General features: G+C 38.1%; 1 protein-coding gene across 9 annotated transcripts in view; it reads right to left on the bottom strand.

Moving 5' to 3' along the window:
- Window positions 1–22,487, bottom strand: part of PITPNM2 (phosphatidylinositol transfer protein membrane associated 2) — a 203,874-nt gene that overhangs the window by 40,224 nt on the left and 141,163 nt on the right. For 5 of the 9 annotated variants that reach the window (XM_075177567.1, XM_075177575.1, XM_075177591.1 and 2 more), the window contains exons 7-14: window positions 18,756–19,085; window positions 16,487–16,582; window positions 14,547–14,651; window positions 13,149–13,216; window positions 10,896–10,988; window positions 5,942–6,186; window positions 2,008–2,197; window positions 682–801 (exon numbers count right to left, since the gene is read on the bottom strand). In XM_075177567.1, coding sequence (XP_075033668.1) covers window positions 682–801; window positions 2,008–2,197; window positions 5,942–6,186; window positions 10,896–10,988; window positions 13,149–13,216; window positions 14,547–14,651; window positions 16,487–16,582; window positions 18,756–19,085 — 1,247 coding nt within the window. The remainder of the gene's footprint in view (window positions 1–681; window positions 802–2,007; window positions 2,198–5,941; window positions 6,187–10,895; window positions 10,989–13,148; window positions 13,217–14,546; window positions 14,652–16,486; window positions 16,583–18,755; window positions 19,086–22,487) is intronic. The other 4 variants (XM_075177610.1, XM_075177620.1, XM_075177638.1 and 1 more) reach the window with 2 other exon arrangements.

Below are 22,487 nucleotides of genomic sequence, written 5' to 3'. Positions count from 1 at the left end.
TTATGAGTTTCTTAATGTGAATTGATCCCAAGTGATCAGGCGGAATGACTCTTGGAATTAAAGAGAGGGAGGGAGGGAGATCAGCAAGCTGATGTTTATTTTCCATAGTGCTACTGTGGCCTAATTAAATCTGCTTTGACTAATATAATCCATTTGTGAGCAGGATATTACTTGAGAAAAGCAAAGCCATAAGTCCTGATCTGTTATAGTATGTAAGAGAATATTTTATTTTTTTGTGGTTCTGCTAGAACATATTGAACAGTGCTGAATTTGTATCTTAGCAGACAAATCCCTGACGTCACGGATGCTTATGTCTCATAAATACTGTACAGCCAGCACCTGGTGCACTGTACGCAACAACCCATTGTAGCTGCTGCTGTTTTCACATACATTCTTTTGCGGTTTGATTGTAGTATTAAATTCTAACCTAACCCATGTAGAATATAAACAGGAATACATAAGCTGTCATGAATGTGGAACTACAAGTTGCATCATGCACTGACAGCCTCTGCTGGAGAACCACATGTTGTCTAAGTCTGATTTAGGCCGTACAAATGTTAGTCAAATGAAACAATTGAGCCCGACATCCAGTGGCTTGATTTCAGTTTCATGATGGAACTGTAATATTTTACAGAACATGAAATGTAATAGGTAGTATTACAACAGAAACGTGTAGGATACCTGAACACTCACAACACTTCCTCTGCGGCTGCTGTTCTGACTTTCGGACACAGTCTGATTGCTGTAACATAAGGCATCAAATCCCAGAATTCCTCCGACACAATCGCCGACTACACACACCTGGACACAGAGTGGGACTTCAGATTACAACAGCTTCAATGTTTTAAGAGGGTTTTAGGTTATTAACAAATGGGAACAAAGTAGCTCCTATCAATCATCAACTGAAGATGCCAATCTTAAGGAACGTCACATAAACGGTTCTTCCCATTGTCTTTGTATTGCAAGCATAAGGTTAAAACAGCAATCCCACATAGTTCTTTTTCTTTTATTTAAAGTACGTTTTAAGCATGTTTCTTTTTTTCTTAGCTGTAGTACTACAAATCAATATCTCCCTTTTCAAAATCTCTCTCTAGGGCAGACAAATATGGCTGCCAGTCACACACTCATTCTCACAGTTCTCAGCATTAGTTCCAAAGCCTCTTTGCTCACTCTACATCATGTGCCATGTAACTGTGGTTGCCATGGTAGTCACATGACACTGAGGAAACTGTGCAGAATCATACATAATAGTAGCCTGAACAAACAAACCAAGGAAAACTGGGAATTATAAAGATTCTTCTTATAGCCAGTCAAAACTATATATATATATTTATTTCATGGGATTACTGCTTTAAACAGCCATATATATTTAATGAATTAAAGCAAACTCAGAACCACATCCAATATTTCCCATACTACATATAAGAGCACCATTTGTCTGGTAGTTTCACTATGAGAGCTCCTAGATTCTGTTTTAATGCATTTGTAATACTGATACCAAGCCTGCAATTACTCAGTGCTTGACATGTTATATTCTGATTTATTAGTTAATGAATCAAAGCCTATAGAGACTCCCGTGGTAATTTTAGTGATGATTACTTCCATCTTTCTTTTTCCTTTTAAAGTTGGTATGATCAGCAATTTTGAACTGCTTCAAAATGTGAGGCTAATTTTAGCTTTCAGAATCCTTGTTGGCACACATGTCATTCAAGAATATATGTTTGTAACGAGTAAAACAACTTGAGCAGAAACAATTATCCAACTATAGGCAGTGTTTCCCTAAGTGGAGGGCTGGCAATGCTTGGTCCAGAGTGCCCGGACGAGTAAAAGCCCCATGCTCCTGACATGTACATGAACAGGCTATAATGAGGAGCATTGCAGAGGTAACATCTCACGAGTAGCAGACCTATTAGGATTATGACGACATACAACAATTTTTAGCTGTTCTCTAAACTATAACCAAAAAATACATTTTACATTGTTACGTCCCACAATTCCTTCACTCACCTGCCCAGTGAAGGACATGCCCTCTTGTGACTTGGTGAAATCAGAAAAAACCTGGTTGGCGCGGTGAATAACCATTGCTACGGCTTCCAGATACTGTGGAGAGGATGTGGCCAGCAGTGGTAGGGCTGCTAGAGGAATGTGGTCCTGGCTGTTTGACAAACAACCTTCATCATAACTGTATGGGCTCAAGCTGCAGACAGACAGATTGCACTTACTAACACTGGTCTCTTGAGTATATGTACCAACGATGCATTACTGACACAATATTATTATATGTAATACACATTTACACAGCGCTGTGCAAAGAATAATTCAATCAAACTCGCAATCTAATTTTTCTTTTTTAGTTCTTGGGACACAAGTAAACAAAGTGACTTGTCCAAAATCACAAGAAGTGGACACTGAGATTTAAACTGGATGTTAAAATTATAAGGTCAGCATCATTATCCACTCAGCTACTCCATGTACAAGAATGGTTTGCACCAAATTGTTAGATGACTTGGTCATAATGACCATGATTTTCTTCTAGAAGCTTTCATTATGTACATCTTAACTTATGCTTAGGAAATTGATGGAGTTCTCTCTGGTTTTTGGCTCTCCCAGGATGCTTTGCGGCAGGATTGTCTTTAACAACTTTATGCATCCTCACTGAAAACTGTTGCTGTCTTGTTATCCGATCTGCATGTTTTAATATCTACAGGTTGATGAAAGGATTGGAATTCCAGTCCGGGGACCTGCACCTACCATTGATTACGCCGATCACTGGGCGTCTTAGGATTGCGACTTAACCACCGAAGAGTCTGCATCAGTTACTGTCCATCTGGATGGGTAAGCTGTCGGCTCCCACTGTCCCTTTCAGTGAGAGCAGACACATACCCTCTACATCATTCTTTCTGGTTTGTCTCGTGGATGCCATTGATTCACAGTGCGATTAGCAACAAACAAACCACAAGCTCTGTTGGAACCTAGATGGTGAGTGCATGGTGTGAGATCACATATATTTGATCAGGGAAATAAAAAAACAGCCCTTTTGCATATAATTGAATCAAGTCTAAATCTGGACTGGGAAATCTGTTTGTGAGTTTCTGCTGAACAGAAACTCAAAAACAGAAACAAAAATCTTTGATTTTATAGGACAATATTTATGTGTTGCTCCAATTAATGGTAAAGATTGATGAGATAATTAGTGATTTTATTTATAACATTGATTATCAAATTTTAGATCTTTATAGATTAAGGATAAATAAATATATTTCATTGTATCTATCTGTGTTGGTGATTATTTGATTCATAGACTGCTCTCAGTGCTTACCATTTTTTATTGTTTGCTTTGCCACCTTTAGCTGTTTAAAGTGTGTTACACAGTTAAAGAAGATTATAGTACAACACATACTATAATGTGCTATTACAGTATAGCACATTACAATCAGTGACAGATGTCAGGGGCGCTGGAACAGAGGAACTTTTATGAACAGCTTAAAGCCAGGACTTGGAAGACTTGCACAGCGATCAGTGATAGCTGTCCACATTGACTCCTGATTATTCATAAGGCGATTATGGCTGGTGACAACGATTCAAGTGGTGGGACAAGAAAATATTTTAAGATGGAATTTATTAATGTAATAAAACCATTAAAAAAATTCTTAACTGTTGAACAGCAGAATTTCTTCATTCTCTTCCTCAATACTCTACCATAGTCATATTATCTCTCATACTCAGGTCTGACGTATGCACTATACAGGTACAGTGATATTTATAAGCTACAAAAACATTGACAGAGCCAAGAGGAATATGAGGCATACGCATGGCAACCATTCTACAGTACAACTTACCCAATAAACAATGTTTTGTTCGCATGTCAAGTTCAAGGACAATGGTTCAATTCATACACTGATTCAAATGAAGGCTTCTTGCTATTTATACAGTAGTGTTACTAATGTATACATACCCTTGTCAATATCCTCAAACCCTGGTATGTGCTTCATAAATAAATGTGTACTTAGCCAGTATTGTTATGTGCTATATGCACCTTTTGTGGACTTTACGGGCCTGAGTCATTAAGGAAAGTAAGCCAAAAAAATGAGTAACTTTGAACCTTGGCAAAGCCATGCTGCATTAGAGGGGGAGGTAAATTTAAAATGTGGGCACAGATTTATAATTGGGGTAGGAAATGTCCTAGATCAACTTCAAACGTTAGTTTAAAAATAAAGCTATCACGAATTGGTGTCCTACATGAAAAACAACCAGTATTTCCTATGTGCAACATAAAAAACACATTTGCACCCCTCAAATTGCAACATGGTTGTGCAATGTTACTCATTTTTTTTTTAATGAATCAGGCCCTACATGTTTACATCATCATCTATTTATTGATATGGCGCAACTAATTCCGCGTTGTACAGAGAACTCATTTGCATCAGTACCTGCCCAATTGGAGCTTACAATCTAAATCCCCTAACATACACACACACATCCACACAGAGACTAAGGGCAATTTAATAGCAGCCAATTAACCTACCAGTATGTTTTTGGAGTGTGGGAGGAAACCAGAGCACCCGGAGGAAACCCATGCAAACATGGAGAGAACAAACAAACTCCACACAGATAAGGCCATGGTCAGGAATCAAACTCATGACCCCAGTGCTGTGAGGCAGAAGTGCTAACCACTAAGTCACCGTTCTGCCTACAGATGTGTGCAACTGACTGATGTGTGCAACTGACATAAGTGAAAGTCTATATCTAGCAGCGGTAGTACGCTACATACATTCTCTAATGTCTACTTATGTTAAGTAAAATACATAATACAAAAAGGTGGATAAAGCATTAATGTATAATCAGCATAATTTGAAAACAAATAAAAAAAACAGAAAGAAGCGCTCATATTTGTATCTGCTTCTTGCAAACAATGCACGGACAGGGTTTGATTGAGTGCAGTTTTCACAGTATGTATTTGGGCTTGTACACACTGTGTAACACAATATTATTTTATATCAGCGTAATAAGCTGTGTAGATGGCCTGTCATTATTGACATCAGTGATCTCAATAGTAAATACACTTTTCATACTCACAAAATAATAGGATGCACATACAATACTGCAAGCTGCATTTCATGGGAGTTCTGTTCTTAGGGAGTCCGGTGGTGATATTTACCATAAAGATCAATGAACTCTATAATAACAGGTGTTGTAACATTGTTTACCACAGCTGCTACAGAAGTAAAATGCTATTATTTTATCCAGGATATATGTAGCTTTTGGGTTCATACACAGGAGCTTGCTATGTGTACGTGGTCACTGCAGTTTGAACAGATTACTGATCTCGATAGTTCACGCAACGTCAGTACACACTGACACTTTCCAGCCACAAGCAACATTTATGGTCCGTCCAGCATTCAGCAAAACATCAACGAGTACTGACATTGTGTGCGCCGTAGAGATAAATGACCTCTACTTTGTTGACCTTTCAAACTACAGTGCACCCCCCCCCTTACTGCATATCAACCTCTCCTATGTACGAACCATAAGACCTGCCATGATGTGAGAAGGCTGTTGTATGTAATGACTCCTTAGCAGCTGTTTTGGGAATCCAGATTGGGCGTGAGGGATTTATGTCAAATGACTAAAGAGGGGAAGAAATTCATGTTGTTGGAATAACTTCCACCATATTTTGAGATCTCAAGTCATGGCGACTGTATTTGCTTTGGAGGTGCCAATACCATCACTAAAGTCAGGATGATTTTAGCCTTTTTTATTTGATTGGAAGGACGAAGTCTATATAGTGGATGACCTTCAAAACAGTAGCATACATAAAGCAAGGAATTAAAACATTTGGCTATAAAACAGCAAGTGTAAAAAGTACTGGGATTAGGTTACAGACAGAGAGAAGAATACAAAGACAAGAGACTAGGGAGGGAAAACTAACTGAGAGACTTACTTGGATACCAATGAGAATGCTTCTGAGCAGATTGCTGGGCAGGGAACGAGCCTAACTGCAATGTGTCCTAATGCTGCTGGGTAATGCACTCTCATTACTGTGTCAAACACAGACTTGATGGTATTGACGTCACCCTGCTTGGAATTCTGATCTCCGCTGCCTGTATCCAGGATGTTACCCCCATGAAGCACCAGGATCAGTACATGGACTTTACATGGCTGCAAGGAGGTTTGTACCAATTCATCCTGCATAGAAACATAGGCATAAATTATACACAAGTCCATATATTGTAACATGTTCCCAGCTTGTTTCACGTCTTGCCCAACATAATTAATATTTAACATGACAGATAGCTTACGCCCCTTTTCTCAAAGAAAACTAATCCATGTAAATATTTCCAAAATTCTAGTATAACTGCTATTGAAGTCAAACGTATGGTAAGCACCAGGAACAACAAAACACTTCCAACTATTCTGGCTCTTTGGTATTTATTTCATTACACACCAATCTATCATATTTATCTAGTTTGTGGGGTTTTTTTTTTACATCAAAGTTAAAATATTTTCAAAAAAGTTTAAATAGTTCTTTGTAGCCAAATTAAGCCAATGATCTCCAGCTATTGTTTCAACATACTGTGTTACTCAGCTGGCAAATCCCAGGATAACAAATAGTCTTCTAGCTTAAGGAGAAATATTACAAGATGCTTTATAAATATCTAAACCCTAAACAATAATTTCAGAGCCTGTTGTGGAAACACAAAATAAACATGCACTAAGAATTCATACACATTATGTTAACCATAAAGATCAACAATCTTAATATAGGTAGATATTCTAGCTGTATACACCATTCAGTAATGTATGATTATTTTACTTAATAAGCATAAGCTGATATAGAGCAAACAAGGAATTGTGAATGCAAAGATTCCCAAAGTTGGAAGCTAAATTACAGAATCCCCCCCCCCCCCCCAAAAAAAAGGCATAAAATTGACTGATATTACTTTTTAAAAACACATGATTCCATGGAGCAGATTCAATTGGCTGTAATGTTCCTGAGAACATCACGGCCGTGTTTTATTACAGTTTATACAGTAAAAAGGAGCGCTTACTTTTGCTCGCACCTCTATGGGGCGTAAGCAAAAGTGAGTGGTACTTTCACAACAAAAATACTTATTAGCTTATTTGTACACTGAAATTTAAAGTTGATATTTGTGTGCTACATGAAAAAACAGTCAGTATTTAACTTATGTGCAAAACAGAATACTAATTTGCACCCCTTGCATTGTAACATGGTTTTGTCCAGGAGACTGAAATAAGAAGTTTCACAAGTTAAGATCCTTAATGAATCAGGCCCCTACTCTTCATCCAGTCCTAACAGATTACAAATCTGTTTGTACACAATAAATAACCTATACCAGACTGTACAGTCATTATTTATTCAACAAAACAATGTTACAAAGTAAGCACCCCCGTATCCATAAAGAACATAGCTTGAAGTGCTATCACCCTTTTATAAATCAAACCCTTTGGTGGTTTGGTCTGGAGCATTGATGTTTGTGTTATCACCATGCCAAGACCAAAGAAATCTGCAGTGATCATCAGTCTGGAAAAGGATAAAATGACATTTCCAAACAATATCAAGTCCATAATTCTACAGTGATAAAGATTATTTACAAATGGTGAACATTGAAGACTTTTGCCAAACTTCCCAGGAGTGGGTGAGAAATCACAAAGAAACCAAATGCTAAATCCATGGAACTACAGCCCTGTCAACATAGTACATTTTACAGCCTATAAGTATACCATCAGAAAAACACTGTACCTGTATGGTGTCCCAAAAAGGGTAACCAGGAGAAAGCCCCACCTCTCCAAAATAAACAACAAAACAAAGTATTGAAGTATGGCTTAGGTCTGCCAAATGACATCTCCTACGCAACTTAAGGACCAATGTCCTCTAGACAGAGAAGACCAAAGTAGTCATAATACACAACCGCAAGCAGCGTATCACCTCTGGAACCTCATAACAACCGTCAAAAACTGTGGTGGGGGGTGTGATTAGGAATTGCTTTGCACCCACAGGACTTGTATTGCCTGCAATCACTGAGTACACCATGAATTAATCTCTAGTATAGTAAGGAGGAGTGGGAAAAAATTCTTTAAAAACAATGTAAGAGACTGAAACGGATACAGAAAATGATTCCTTTATCCAGTTATTGCTGCCAAAGGTGGTTCTAATTGCTGCTCAATCATGGGGTGTACTGTCACACATGGCTTCATCGGATCGTGTAGATGTGGTAGATTAGCACATTTTACTCTTTGCACTCGAGAACTGGGTGATTGTTAATTATGGCCTGATATGTAAATATATATCTGTGTGCTTGTGTATATTTATATCCTCAACATATATATATATATATATATATATATATATATATATATATATATATATATATATATATATATCGCCAGCAAATTCCATAGTGCTTACAGTTGAGAATATATCTCTATCTATATATCTCTATCTACATATCTCTATATCTCTCTCTCTATATCTATATATATATATATATATATAGGGGACATTCCCTGCCTTTAACCATACAGTGTAACACATCACTTTATAACATGGTCAGCTGTTCTGCAGATGGGCAGCTCTGTTTTTCCGCAGCTAAAAGATAAATAAAAGTCCAAACAGTTAAAGTTTTCTGCACACAAGCAGAATGATGTGTTTATAGGGGCCACGGTCTGTAATTTACAAGAACATGGAAAGTTACAGATAAGAAATTTGCTGTCATGAAAAAACACATCTGCTCCGTAGAAACAGAGAATCTGACAGCACAGAGGGCTCCAACACTTTCTCCCCTGTTTATATTTCTTTCTATTGGTAGCCTAATATATTTAGAAGACTTTATAATATCTGCTCTTTGGCCATCCCACAGTGTATTACAAAGATTGCAGATTTGCATTATTGAAGTCGGTTTTGTCATTTACATAACTGACCCTCTTGAATCTGTGGAAGAAGGAAGTGTGATAAAACAGACGAGCATTCTTTCAAAGTACAGTTTGCTCACGTCACGTCCAAACACACAACAAACACAAATGGTATATGACAGCAGAGCACATAAAAACACTGCTGCAAGGAATGGAAGCAGCAATCACATTCAGTAAGTAACACAACCAATTCATTTCACTACAAATTATTTTATATAAGAGATGAGAACATGATTTCTGGTCAAAATTACCGTAAAGGTACTTTCTGATATACATTTACATTCATTCAAAATTATTGTTTTTTCCCACTGATTTTCCCTTTTTATTTTTCAGCACTCAAAATTTATATGAATTTATGATAAAAAATTAAAGGATATTTACCACTTCTTTCAACACAAAAACAAGTACAGTAGCTAAACCCATTAACTTGTGTAAATAGGGGAAAACCAGTGGTGGAAGTTACGAGGCCCAGAGATGAGGGGCCCGCCAATGCTGAGTCACCCTCCGGGGCCCTCGCACTGCTCTCAGAAGAGCGTCAGAGATGCACATGCATAGCAGGGCCCCAGGTCCACACTTCTGAGAGGAATGCAAGGGCCCGGGAGCAGGAATTGTATTCCTGGAACCTCCCCCAAATTTTGTTATGAGGCCTGGCAATTCATTGTTCCATCCCTGGAGAAAACTACAGGAACTAGACACATAAGGTCAGACAATGTTTTTCATCTTTTTCAGGATAGAGTTATTCTAGAATTGTATTCTAGAAATCATAGAGAGCCAGTAAAGGAGAAGCAGAGGAAGAATGGTGGATTATGTAAGCATATCTAACAGCAGCATTTTGAATTGACTGGCAAGAAAATATTTGGCCATGTGTGAGGGTCAGGGGGGTAAAACAGAGCCGACAATATACCTCAAATAACTGAAGGATTTATACTTGTCTACCACCATGCTCCTTGTCACCCATCAGCAGCAGGATGCCATGTTAGAAAGGAGGGCCATGTTCCCAAACTCTGGAGAGCAGGTGAATATGGTTGCCAGTCACACAAACATTATCACACACCTCAGTTATGAGATGTCAGAGGGGGAAGGGGTAGTTTACAGTGCAGACAGAGCTCGGAGAGTTGTTTCAAAGCCTCTCTGCTTACTACATCATGTCTCATGTGTCTCTGGTTGCCCTATGGCACGGTGCAGAACAATAATGTATCATTAATAACATCCAGAAGAAACAATTCAAGGAACATTTGTCATTACCAATCTTCTTATATAGCCTGCCATCATGTTTTATGTTAAAAAAGTAGGGAGTTTTGTGTCCTTTCCTTACACCCCCCCCCCCCCCCCCATCCCTTTCTTCTTTCTCTGTACCCCATAATTTCTGAAAAATTAATAGAAATACTATTGAAGTTAAAAAAAAAAAAAAAAAAAGCATGGGGTTGCTACTTTAAGAAAATTATTGCATAATGTTACAGCATCTCCGCAGGAGATCAGTCTCAGTGTTATAGACAGCGCACACAGAATCTCACTCTAGCAATCGGTGAGCAATCAGTTTGTAGCCGACAACCCATGCAACAAAATTCTAACTACCAGTGTTGCTGGCAAGGTATCTTAAATCAACTAATTCAGGTAGGAAAGGTTATATATAAAGAACTCCCAAACATACTGCCATATTAGAAGTATTAATAATGCAACAACACAAGCCAATCATATTTGGCGATAATCAATGTGATCAGCCAAACAGTGCCCCTTTTTAGCATAACAATATGCTATACTCACCATATTAAATACACATCAAACAAGCAGCATATGGGCAACATATAAAAATCTAAGAGACTAGTTTTTTGTTATCGCCTTTACATTTTTAGGGGTAAAAAAAGCTATGTTATGGCCTTGGCTTGGATTAGTATCTACTCAATGTTCTGCAAATAGAAAACATTCCAGTCTGACCTAGAGTAGCTACATCTTACTGTACTTACTGCAGCCGAAGCTGGGGAACTTGTAATGACATTTGTGACAGTGACAGCTGGAATGCTGGGAATGACTTGTACATGGAGAACAGCTGTGTGCCTCTGCACAGAAAAGCACAAACACAACTCAGTCCCCATATTGGTTTGGAAACAAGAAACTGCAGATATAAGCAAAAGAGTGAAAAGTAAAACAAACAGCCTAGAAATGATTAAGATAAATGGTGTTCACCCTCACAGCGCATTATATGCGGGTCCATCTCCTAGTACATCTAATAGTGCTTACTTATTAGGACAGCTTGGAGTTTTACTGTACACAGCAAAGCCTATGTAGACAGTAGAGTTCTGCAAATGGTGCTCAGTTTCCTACAGCAAGTGAAGTGTTAAACGGGAGAAAAATTCAGACATCAAATGCATGCAAAATATGAGACCTGAATTACTATTAAGTCACACTACTGGTGTGATCATGATGAATGTCTCTCTGGCTTTATCAATACTGGGTTATAAATCATCCCATATTTAAGTGAGCAAGTCATCTATATACAAGTATATGCAGAAACCATTATTGGTAGAGAAAGAAGACAGATAAAGTGAAGACATTACAGCACATTCCCAACCATAAAAGCGGATGACTGTTATGCGGTAAATAGCAGTGATTGACCTAATCATTCTGATGCCTGGAAGAAGAATGAAACAGTGCACATTGCTACAATAAACACATAATGTATAAATGGAATAGTCCAATTTTATGGATTAATCTCAAGCACTAAATGTGGGACTGTTTTTTTAATCTTTTATTTAAACTATTAACTGTGGCTGTGCTGGAATAGCCATAAGAGGGCTGCTGGAATTCATTAGAGGAATTTTATTTAGCACCCATCTAGTTTAATGATTTCTAGTTGACAGAGGAACCTATTTCCCTCTAGACCAATAGAAGGCCACCCACAGTGTATAGTGCAAAACAGAAACTCGGCGTAAACACAGACAATAAAGGTTAGAAGTACAATGTGGAAATGCTTTATGGTCACACATGGGTGACTGAATTGGACGAACCCAGCTCCATTGTGCTTGATAAGTGCAGTAGGCTGATGACTCCACGCATCATCTGCTGACAGGTATTATAAATCATATTCAACATATGACCAATTCCAGACAGGTGAAGGTCAGGATTGCTAGTAGTTTTGCGCACAGTGATTTGGGTCCACTTTGGTCGTAGACAACAAAATTAGCCATTACAATCACTGCATCTTTGGGAAACGTGAGGAAGCATTGCATGCTGGGCTGAAACAGATGTGTCGTCTACAAGGAAGAACGCCAGGCCCATTTGTCTGCATAAACCTGTAGAGGTTGCCAGTTCACTCACGGGAACATGGACACACATGAAATACACATGCTTCATTGCCAATTACAGCCTGTGCTGTAAAAACTGTAGACAAGCAGCATGTATGTAAACAAATGCAATGTAATGTGCATCTGTATACTAGTATGACTGCTTATCAATAACTTAACAGCCCGAGACATATGAAATAAAGCAACTCTGTATATCTCTCTATGAATTTGGGGAAATGAAGAACTTATTAAACTAACCATCTATTATTAAAAGTAATGATTTCTCATTTGCTCTTTTTGAAGCCTCAGACTATTTGTAAGAGTATTTTTATTATCGACTAATCAGACACTGCTAATTTATGGCCTAATTAATTTGTTTATTTGCCGTTTTCATTGTGTTATGTTTTGTTAAAGAGCTCTGTGATTATGTCAACAATGAAAAGTTTTCAAACTCACACATTCAGCCCCGGCCAGAGGGCACAGGGTGGTTTCTCTCCTTAGCCAAAGTGTAAATTCAATACAGCATCTCTTCATGAAGGAAGATCGTAACTATTTTCATTACAATTAAAGTGTACTGGTTGAGTGGAACCAACACTTGACGATGATGCAAGAGATCACTATAAACCAGCAACATTACTGAGGAACGTTGTGTCTCATACATGTGATGTCACAAAATGTTGGTTCAGCCCATAACATGGCTGCATTTACTTTGTATAAGTGACCGACACGAATGAAATGCAGAACCACAGAACAGTACTATCCAGGTTCTTCAGAGTCGGCATGTATCTCATAAATAAAAAAATACCATAAAATAAAACATATGGGAATTACATACAGCCAAAGGGCCACATATCTGGGAAGTCGCACTCTGATCAGATGTTCATGAAGATACAAGGACCAGAAGTCAATAAACCATTTACCATCTGAAGTACCTACCTCCATTATGCTTAATCCCTCCACACTGGAACTGACAGCATATTCTGCAGTTTCATGATAGGAGTCATCTAACAAGAAAGGAAATTGCAGCATAACAGAATTAACACTTATTTCACACGTTTATCAGATTATATGTATCACAAGCATATGATAAAAAAAATATGTAACAGATAAGAAAAAACAAATCAGATAACAAAAAAAGAAGATATTCTATTTGCATACTTGTAAGCTTAATTTTCAAGTATTTACAATAATATTCAGTATTACGTTTGTAAATTTGAAATACTAGCAAACGTAAACACACGTTCTTTATATGAACTTCATTGTACTATAAACATACATTATATAGACATAATTTTATATTGACATTTTTTTTTACAAGAGTTGAAGCTGTCCTTCCATTTCATATGCCGCTGACCTCGTCCGGTTTTTCATGGTTTTAGATACTACTAACACATAATGGTTTTGTACTCATCCTGTCGGATTTTAAAAAATGGCGAATGTGACTATTTTTATTCTCCATATTCAGCTGAAATTCTCTTGTTCAAAGAGTATAAATTCAAGACACCAATACACAGGATCTTTAAGTGTTGGATTCTTCGCTGTGTAGACAACTAGGTCACCTCCTCTTTTGAAATGTACGCAGTACAAATATAACACTCCAACTTTCTCCACATTGTCCCCGATTTGTCAGTTTATTAACAAATCTTCAATAAAAGCTGAGAAAACAAGTTATCATGGTATCTGGAACAGGATGAATTATTCTGCCCTAGTAAATTCTAGAATCCTCCCTTTGACACGTTAGATCTTCAGGGAATGTCTGACTACTCTGCTGAAGTCCTTTCTGTTGTCACTGCTGAGATACAGAGTTATATTTAAGGTGCTTACTTGTAGCTCAATCATTTTGAAGGTGGAATATAAAACAAAAAATAGAAATCACCCAAAAATAAGAACTAGTTACATTTTGTCTGCAGTGAATGAGAAGATAGGGGTGACCTATTGCTTGGAGAGTGAACTTCTGCAGCTAAGCTATGCAAATGGCAATGTCACGTGTTCTAAAAAGATAGCATTTCCTAATAGTCTAAGTACATTCCAGGATCATAGATTATGTCCACGCTACAATATAGGGAATCTGAGCCCTGAATGTATATAAATTATACTGGCCTGGAGAACAGATTATAATGCTGTATCACAGTCACCTGACAGGACAAAGGATGAGCAATTGTGCCATTTCCTCTTACAGATCAGATGATTTCCTATCTACATGTTTAGATGCTGTGAAATATGCGGTTTATAAAGCTCATACAGCACGATACTTTATTTAGACACAATGAAAGTTGTGGTGGTATTTAGGACTAAAGAGGACAGAATGATTCATAGAAATTCTTCCATCATTACCTCGTAATTCGTCAGTCTCAGCAGTTTCAATCTTGTCCATTAGGTCATTCGAGCTCCATTTTGTGATTTCTTTAGGTAGTACTTCCTCATTATCTGACAAATCTTCTAAACAAAAGGTTAATAAACACAAAACAAGAACAAAGTAAAATATGACCGACTGCATCTACAATACTAATAATTTGTAGTATTATAACCTAAATACACTGGTCAAACACAGCCTCCCTGTAAATGCAAATTCCGTTGTAAAGCCGAGATTGGAGTTCTGATGTAAAACTATAGCACGTGACCTCCCGTCATTCACTAGCTGAGCATGTAACAAGGAACAGGAGCACCAAAGGGTGGACTACACATGCTCTTTATCTAGACAAAGCATGCATGAAACCCTTACACAGCTAAAAATTACAGCAGAAGCCAACAGTTCTGATCAATAGGTACTGTATAGTTTTTGGGTTGTCGCATTTAACAGCCTAAACTAGTTTAATAAGATTAATTGGACCTATATAAATATAACATTTTTTTGTCTTTTTATTGATAGGCGCACAGTAAGTGAAAGTGTTAAGTTGCTACATCACATATATTGTCACGATTGAATGGGATATGGGATAATGCAACACCTGCTGTAAAAAATAAGGATAATAACATAAGTGACCATGTTGTTGCCTGTGGCATAAAAGCTTGGTGATAAAGTGTGTCAACAATAACAACATCCACAGTGTTGTAAGGTTGGAAATTCACATGGTCGACAGTATTGATCTGTCGACAAATCGAATGTACACTGTATTATTAGGTCGACAATAATATCCCTATCATTTTATTGACAATTACATTAAGTTTATGCAAAGATTCAATATTTGCAGTGTTGACCCTTCTTTTTGAAGACTCTCCAATTCACCCTGGCATGCTGCCAATCAACTTCTGGGCCACATACTGACTGATGGCCGCCCATTCTTGCCTAATCAATGCTAGGAGTTTGGACAAACAAAAACCCATAAATGCTGACACTCACCTCTTGAGGATTGACCACAAATTCTCAATGGGATTAAGATGACACAGATAATGAATGTCATCATTTATATAGCGCCACCACAATCCAATGTAAACCAAGCATTTTAATAAGTATTATTAATACTATTTACCTCTGTGTTTGCAGAGGTAACAAATAGACACAGTCTGACAGAAGACTAGGTGAGTTAATTTGAACTATCATAACCCAGATCTCAGAGACTAAGATTTTTGAACTGCATTAACCTGATGACGTCAAAGCACATTCCCTGAGCCCGGGAACTGACCAAGTATGGTAAGTAAATTTGAGGGCATGTTAATTGGAGTGAGCATTGGCACAGACACCAGGGGGAAGTATCAGGAGTAACACATAGAAGGCTTTGCATGAATATGGTAAGACAACACCCAAATTGTCACACACTATGACAATTATGCATGTATAAATTGTACTGTTAGAAGAGAAAAACTGCTAGAAAAAATGAAGCATCCCAAAAAGAGAAACTTGGCCTTCTTATGAAAGGCCAATGGTCCTCTGGTCATCAAGTGGTTAATAGAACTTTAGACATTTGGGGGTAAAGCTGAGAGTTCAGCGGGCTTGAAAAGTGGAGATCAGATTCTAGCTATCATTTTGTAGAATGTACTTAATAAATGAAAGCTAGAATCTGATTTTTCAAACCTGCTGGAAAACTCTTAGCTTGATGCATTTACCCCTTGGTGTTGTATTAAATTCTCTCAGTACATCTAGGTGTTTGAATCTTTTATATAAAACTCTGTTGCATGTTCAATTTTCCTTGCAAACATTTTTCCAAAGTGAAGGTATAAAAGTATGAGGACCTACCACACACTGCTCACTAAACTAATATCTTACCATTAAAGAAAGGTACCCGAATGTAGACTGCATCACTAACTACAGCAACTAATGATCTTGGACCACTTACCATGAGCATCAAAAAACTCATCATCCGAGCTCTCATCCGAGTCCCTGGCGATGCTCTGCATCCTCCACTCTGATATGCTGTGCCGGGATGGGCTAGCTGTGAATGACATTGGAGTGAATTTTAAGTAAGGTGAACGGTAGCACAAGTCACGCTGTGCTGCACTGCATATTGTAACAGGAAAATAATATCTGATAAAAGCAAACATTCAAATAGCAATTTTAAGCCTTCAATTGCACTCCCGCCAAAAAAGAGAAAAATAAAGGGCAGGAGACTTGTTACAGGCCTACGTCTTATGTTTTGTTTAATGTTATTTTGGCTTCTTTCTATAAGGCCTCTCTGTGTGTGGTTTACACTCCAGTCCTTGTTAGATGTAAGCCTCTAGACCAAGGAGGTGAATGCATCTGATTTTAAATGAGGCTTATGTGTCATTTTTGACCTGCATGGAATAAGGTACCATTGATGTTTTGATCAGGATATGAACTGATACCTAATGTATTATTTTGCTCATGCTTTGCAATTCTCCCGGAATGTCTGGGAGACTCCCGAATTCTGGGTAGGTCTCCCAAACTCCCGGGAGTCTCCTACATCCTGCTCATTTCCTGGTGATGTGGGGGCCTCCATGATGCGATTATATTGTGAAGGTAATTACCCAATGATGATGCAGCATTACAATACGCACGATACACAGGAAAACAGAAGTAGTGTCTGTGTGTAAATGATCTTCCACTTGAAAGTAGCAATTATTCAACAAATGACCATCCTCCTCCATTTTTGAGGTTCAGAATTCTCAACCAATTTAAACAAAAAACAACATTCCTATACTTTGGCTGTATCCATATAAATACAAAGTCATAGCGGTAGGGACAGTGGGGGTGAAGTCTGTCCAGCAGTGAATTGGTTATTTTTGGGTTGTCCTTGCTATTTGCATAAGCCTCACGCTGCTATGTTCCTGAGTTTTTACCGTTTATTCTTTGGAAGAAAGGCAGCGGGGAGCAGGCAATGTGCTCTACTTCTCCACTCATGCATATCAATTTTGAATCATAATTCACCTTTCAGATGCCGCCTGTACAATACAGGTCACGAGCTGCTGAATTACACTCTACAAGGAGGCTTTTCAATGCAAGCTAAATTAGAATTTTGCTGGAGTTGTTTTGCATTTATGTATCTCCTGTAATGTGAACGAAGATGGTCAGTTTGATATATGACAACCAAGTTGTTTACATGGTTTCATTTCACTTGGGAGATTTAATTGCTGATGTAGGCTTACTTGTTTACTGCTTATCGTGTTTTATTGGCAGAAATGGTAGAGAGATGGAAACCAGAATAAAAGGATAATGTCAAATGAAATAAATGTGGAGAAATGTAATTACAGATCTGTATTATCCTTCCAGTAACTTGCGATGAGAAGGGGGAGACCGTAAAATAGAAACAATATCACAGTGCGAGTTCATGCCTATTGGTCTTCCCCACTGATGTCAAAGTAACATTTATGATATAACAAACTACTTACCTTAGGGCAATATGATTAAAAGGTAACGCAGCATGTCAAATTAAGCACTAACAAACAAAGCCTACAATGAAAGGGGTTTTGATAACGGATGACACACAAAATGCTGCTATGCTGAGGATTTCCCATAACGTGTTGCCACACAATGTAAAATAAATGGACTATTTTGCCGTATTTTCCGCTTTCCTGTCATGCTTAACATGGAAGTAAAATTATGTCTCACAAAAAAAATACAAGGACTTCATTTCGATACTTCCATCATGGATATTCTTGAAAGACGCCTTCTCTTGCCATCACAGACCACATGCAGTAATGGTATGCTTTATGGGTGCTACTGATGGTGTTAGGTAACATGGTCCATTTGTGCAACTAAGTTTATAGATGACAAATATCCCCCTGAAAATTGCTCTCTTTCATTCTGGACAGAAAGGTAATAGAAGGAGCATTGCTACCTTTGGCCCCACAAATACCCGGCTTACATGGCCATTAGCAAAAAGAAGAGAATGGACTCATACAGAGGAAGTACTAACCGGGCCTTTTTAACATGATACAACGGGAACTGAAATGTGCACTTTTGTAAACAACATTTTAGGACATTCAGCAGTCAGAAGACTAACACTGTATACAGAAAGCACATTCTAATGTTTCAAACAGTGTTATGCTTTGTTTCATTTGGAACATTGTAGAACTGGATACAAGCACAAAATGTCATGCAGAAAGAGAATTTGATTACATGGAGAAGGTAAAAATTGCTTGTCATACCTCCTCTCTTTGAAGACCTAGATGATCTGGAGGAAGTGGACCATTGCTTGGTCAGTCCTCTTCCTGACAGTGACTCCGTCATTCCACTAGGTTCATCAACTGTTTCTATGGAGGTGATGGCCTTGGTCTCTGCATCCTTCTCTCCAGGAGATTCTTTGGCTCCATGCTGTTCTGCTTCATTTTCACTTAGGCTAAACTGGGCCATTTTCTGAGCCAGCATCAGCTGTGCTTCCTTCTCTAGCTGTCGGATGTCCTCTATGGTTAAACCGTACCATTCATCTTGCCAACACCAGGCCTGCCTATGTGCTCTGACCATAACTTTCCGGAGACCTGTCAATCATGAACATAAAGACAGAGCTAACAATTAAAAATACCAATGTGTGTAATACCAACCATTTATTACAATAACCAAATCAAGCTTTTATTAAGGATGACAAAACATTTACTGCTCAAAACAAAATGTGTGCAAGACAAATTGGAAATGAGTTACTTTCTAAGAGAGAATTATAAAATTTAAATGGGAAATTGTATTTAAAAAAGATGCCTCCCCCAACACCTATTAACGATGGTCATTTGTAATTATTTGTACATATCTATCCAGACAATGTGCACTGTGAGCACAGTGCACCGGCCTCCATGACTTTAATGTCTCTAGACCCATTTTTCCATGCAGTTCTCCCACCTGTCTTTAATGTGCTATAGATTATGGAACATTAAATGGGACTGTTAGCGTTTGGATAATCACCCCCTTAATATAAACCAGCCTTCCACCCTCCCTTACTGGCATCCTTCCTCTGTTATGAGGGCAGGAACTGATTACAAATGCAGGCTAGGGGAGATGGTTCCTTGGGGTGGGGTGGAGGGTGTCAGGACATATTAATGGGGTCATCCCAAAGTGAACAATAACATTTACATATTAGGTCTCACTATAATGTGTTACTAAATACAGTATATTACAGTGTACAGAGGCAGGAGAGTGCTACAAGGAAAGTCCAGTTGGCAGACCAGTCAAATTGTTGCCGTGCCGGTTTGAGCAGGGAGCAGTGTCTACTCTTCTTAATCAGCACCAGATCTCGGATAGGTTAGTGTAAATAAAACACAAATGACTGTTACAGAGATGTGGTGTCATAAGGGGGCGGAGGAGACCTTTAAAGTTTAACAGTTGAATAAAAATTGGTGGTTAGAAAACAAGTGTAAATTACTGGTTGCTAGGAGCTGCTCTTAAAATACCTAACACAATACAAAGAGAAATTTCACAAAATAGCCCGACAGGTTTGAAAGCACAGCACTAAAATAAAAGGGTCATAGAGCTAGAATATATGACACCTCCTGTAGGGTTTGCTCCCATTTCTTAATGGAACAGAGCACAAGATGTTCATAGCACACAGCGCATATCTACTTAATGTGACATAGGATACAGCATCTAGAGAAGTATTTTTATCTAGTGCAGGTCAGAAGTCAGCACAGAAAAGTCGCAATATTAGAGCAATAAAGTCTAAGAGGAGATTTAAATAGGGTTCATCTGCTTTTTTAAGGCAAAACACAACTGATAGTTGTATTTTGAGAACTTCTTTCCTAAAGAGGTAAGAATTATGTCCACCTCAAACTTCTTATTTAAGTCAAAACAGGCAAGCTTCTACATATCCACATATTTTATATGCAAAACTGGATTAAGTTCCCAATAATTCTGAATCAGAAGTCAAAAGATTTGCTCAGTCAATAAAAGTTAAACCTTGCTTTCTTTTGAATATCAAAACAGCAATCCCACACATTTAAATACTGTTAAAAATGGATCTTAGCTATCCCCTCCTACAAATCTCTCCTTTTAAAAACTCTCTTGTTGGCAAACAAAAATGTCTGCCAGACACCGTAAGTCTGCTACACAGACACAGGCTCACTGCATGTTCTGTGATGGCAGAGGGGTGAGAAAGAAGATGTCACAGTGCAGACAGAGCTCAGAGGTGTGTTCCCCACTGCTCACTACATCATGTATGCGACTGTGGTTGCCATGGCAGTGCAGAATCACTAATCATTAATAGCAGTAAAAAACAATATTCTATTGTAAAATAAAAAAACACCAGTTTTTTTCATGGGATTGCTGCTTTAAATGCCATAAAACTGGGTTAGACATTTGTTCTTACCATTACGGATAACAATGAAGCACATGAAATTTGATTATCATTAAAATAAACAAACATTCTACATTAAAGTTTTACAGCAACAAAAACTAGAACTGTCCTTGAAAAACCAGAACACGTGAGCCCTGGGTGGGACCAAACATTTCCCATTATAAAAACTCTGACAAAAACACAATTGCAATTTTCTTACTTGATACTAAAAGACTTTTCAATATGTTCATGTGCATTAAAGCCACAATTTATAATATTCTGTAGTAAACATATCTGACTGCAAAATGTAAACAATGTATACAGACTAAGAATTTAATAACAGCACAAATAAAACATTTATAGCACAAAATATACTCTATTTCATACCAGCGGCATTTCTTGCCATTACCAACTTGTACTAGAATAAAGCTAATACCTGCATGCTTGTTATACTAGATGTGTGCTATTTGTACCGTGTTGGTAATATGTGATATCTGGGTCAGGTTGGGCTGCAGAGTTGGTGACTAATCACCAATGTGGAATGTGTATACATTCATGTACATTTCACAAATTCACAAGGTTCCGATATATATACCTGCACTCTCTGGCCTGTGATGCATATTAGCCCCCTGAGATCGTACAAATAAACATACAGTTCATAACTAAACATTGGGATAATAATAACTGGCTAACCCCAGATCTTGATATTTGCAATCAATTCAAACTAAGGCCAATCTGCTACATTTGCTGTTAAATGATTACGAGGTACTTATATGGTAATGTAAATTTCATATCCTAGACTAAACAAGCACTCACAAGTTTGATCAATAACAATATAGTTCCAATTTATGGTGTCGAGAAGACTACGGGTGATATCATACACAGAGATACGAGTCCATGCATGGGTTCAGGACTTATTCGGGAAGAATCTCTTGATTTTCAGACCATCGTCCACTCAGACCTCGGCACTCTATGGGATCAGGGAGGCATTGGATGGGAGTTCAGATCTTTTGTACTGAGAGCTCAGTGGGGAGAGAAGGGTGTTTTGTCTACAGAGGAGAGCCCACCCACCATCTAGTGATCGGACCGTGTAAAGCTTGTGTCTGATGTCTTGGTTGTGTTATTTCTACCATTTCTCTATGCTGGACAAGTGTCACAGGGGATATATTGTGGAACCACTGAATCATAATAGCATCAAAGTCAATTAATGGAAGTTTTCTGACTTCTGTAGGATCCCTTATCTGGATCGGAAGTGTAACCTTTGAATTACATTGCAAAGTAAGTCTTTAGCCTGTAGCTTGGGTTTGAGAGCCCTATGGATACTGTCCATGGCAATAGAGTAAGGGTCCAAGTCTTGCACCAACTGTTGAAACAAACAATCACGTGATGTATGCCCCTAGATCTTTGGCCTCCACATTCTCTTTAATTCCCTTGAAATGGAAATTGTTTCTAAGAATCCTGTTCTCTGTGCCCTCTTGGCAATGTCAGAGAATGGATTTGTCTGACTGTAGCTCATGCAGCTCTTGTTCCACAGTTGGCTGCCACCACTTCCTCAACCTTTTTTTTTTTTCTTCAATTTACAATAGAAGTTGTATTAGAAATTATTATTACAAATGAGAAAGAA

Source organism: Mixophyes fleayi, chromosome 1 (assembly GCF_038048845.1).
Source record: "Mixophyes fleayi isolate aMixFle1 chromosome 1, aMixFle1.hap1, whole genome shotgun sequence".
NCBI lineage: Eukaryota > Metazoa > Chordata > Amphibia > Anura > Limnodynastidae > Mixophyes > Mixophyes fleayi.
The sequence above is the reverse complement of the archived record's forward strand: the minus strand, read 5'-3'. Positions and strand labels throughout refer to the sequence as shown.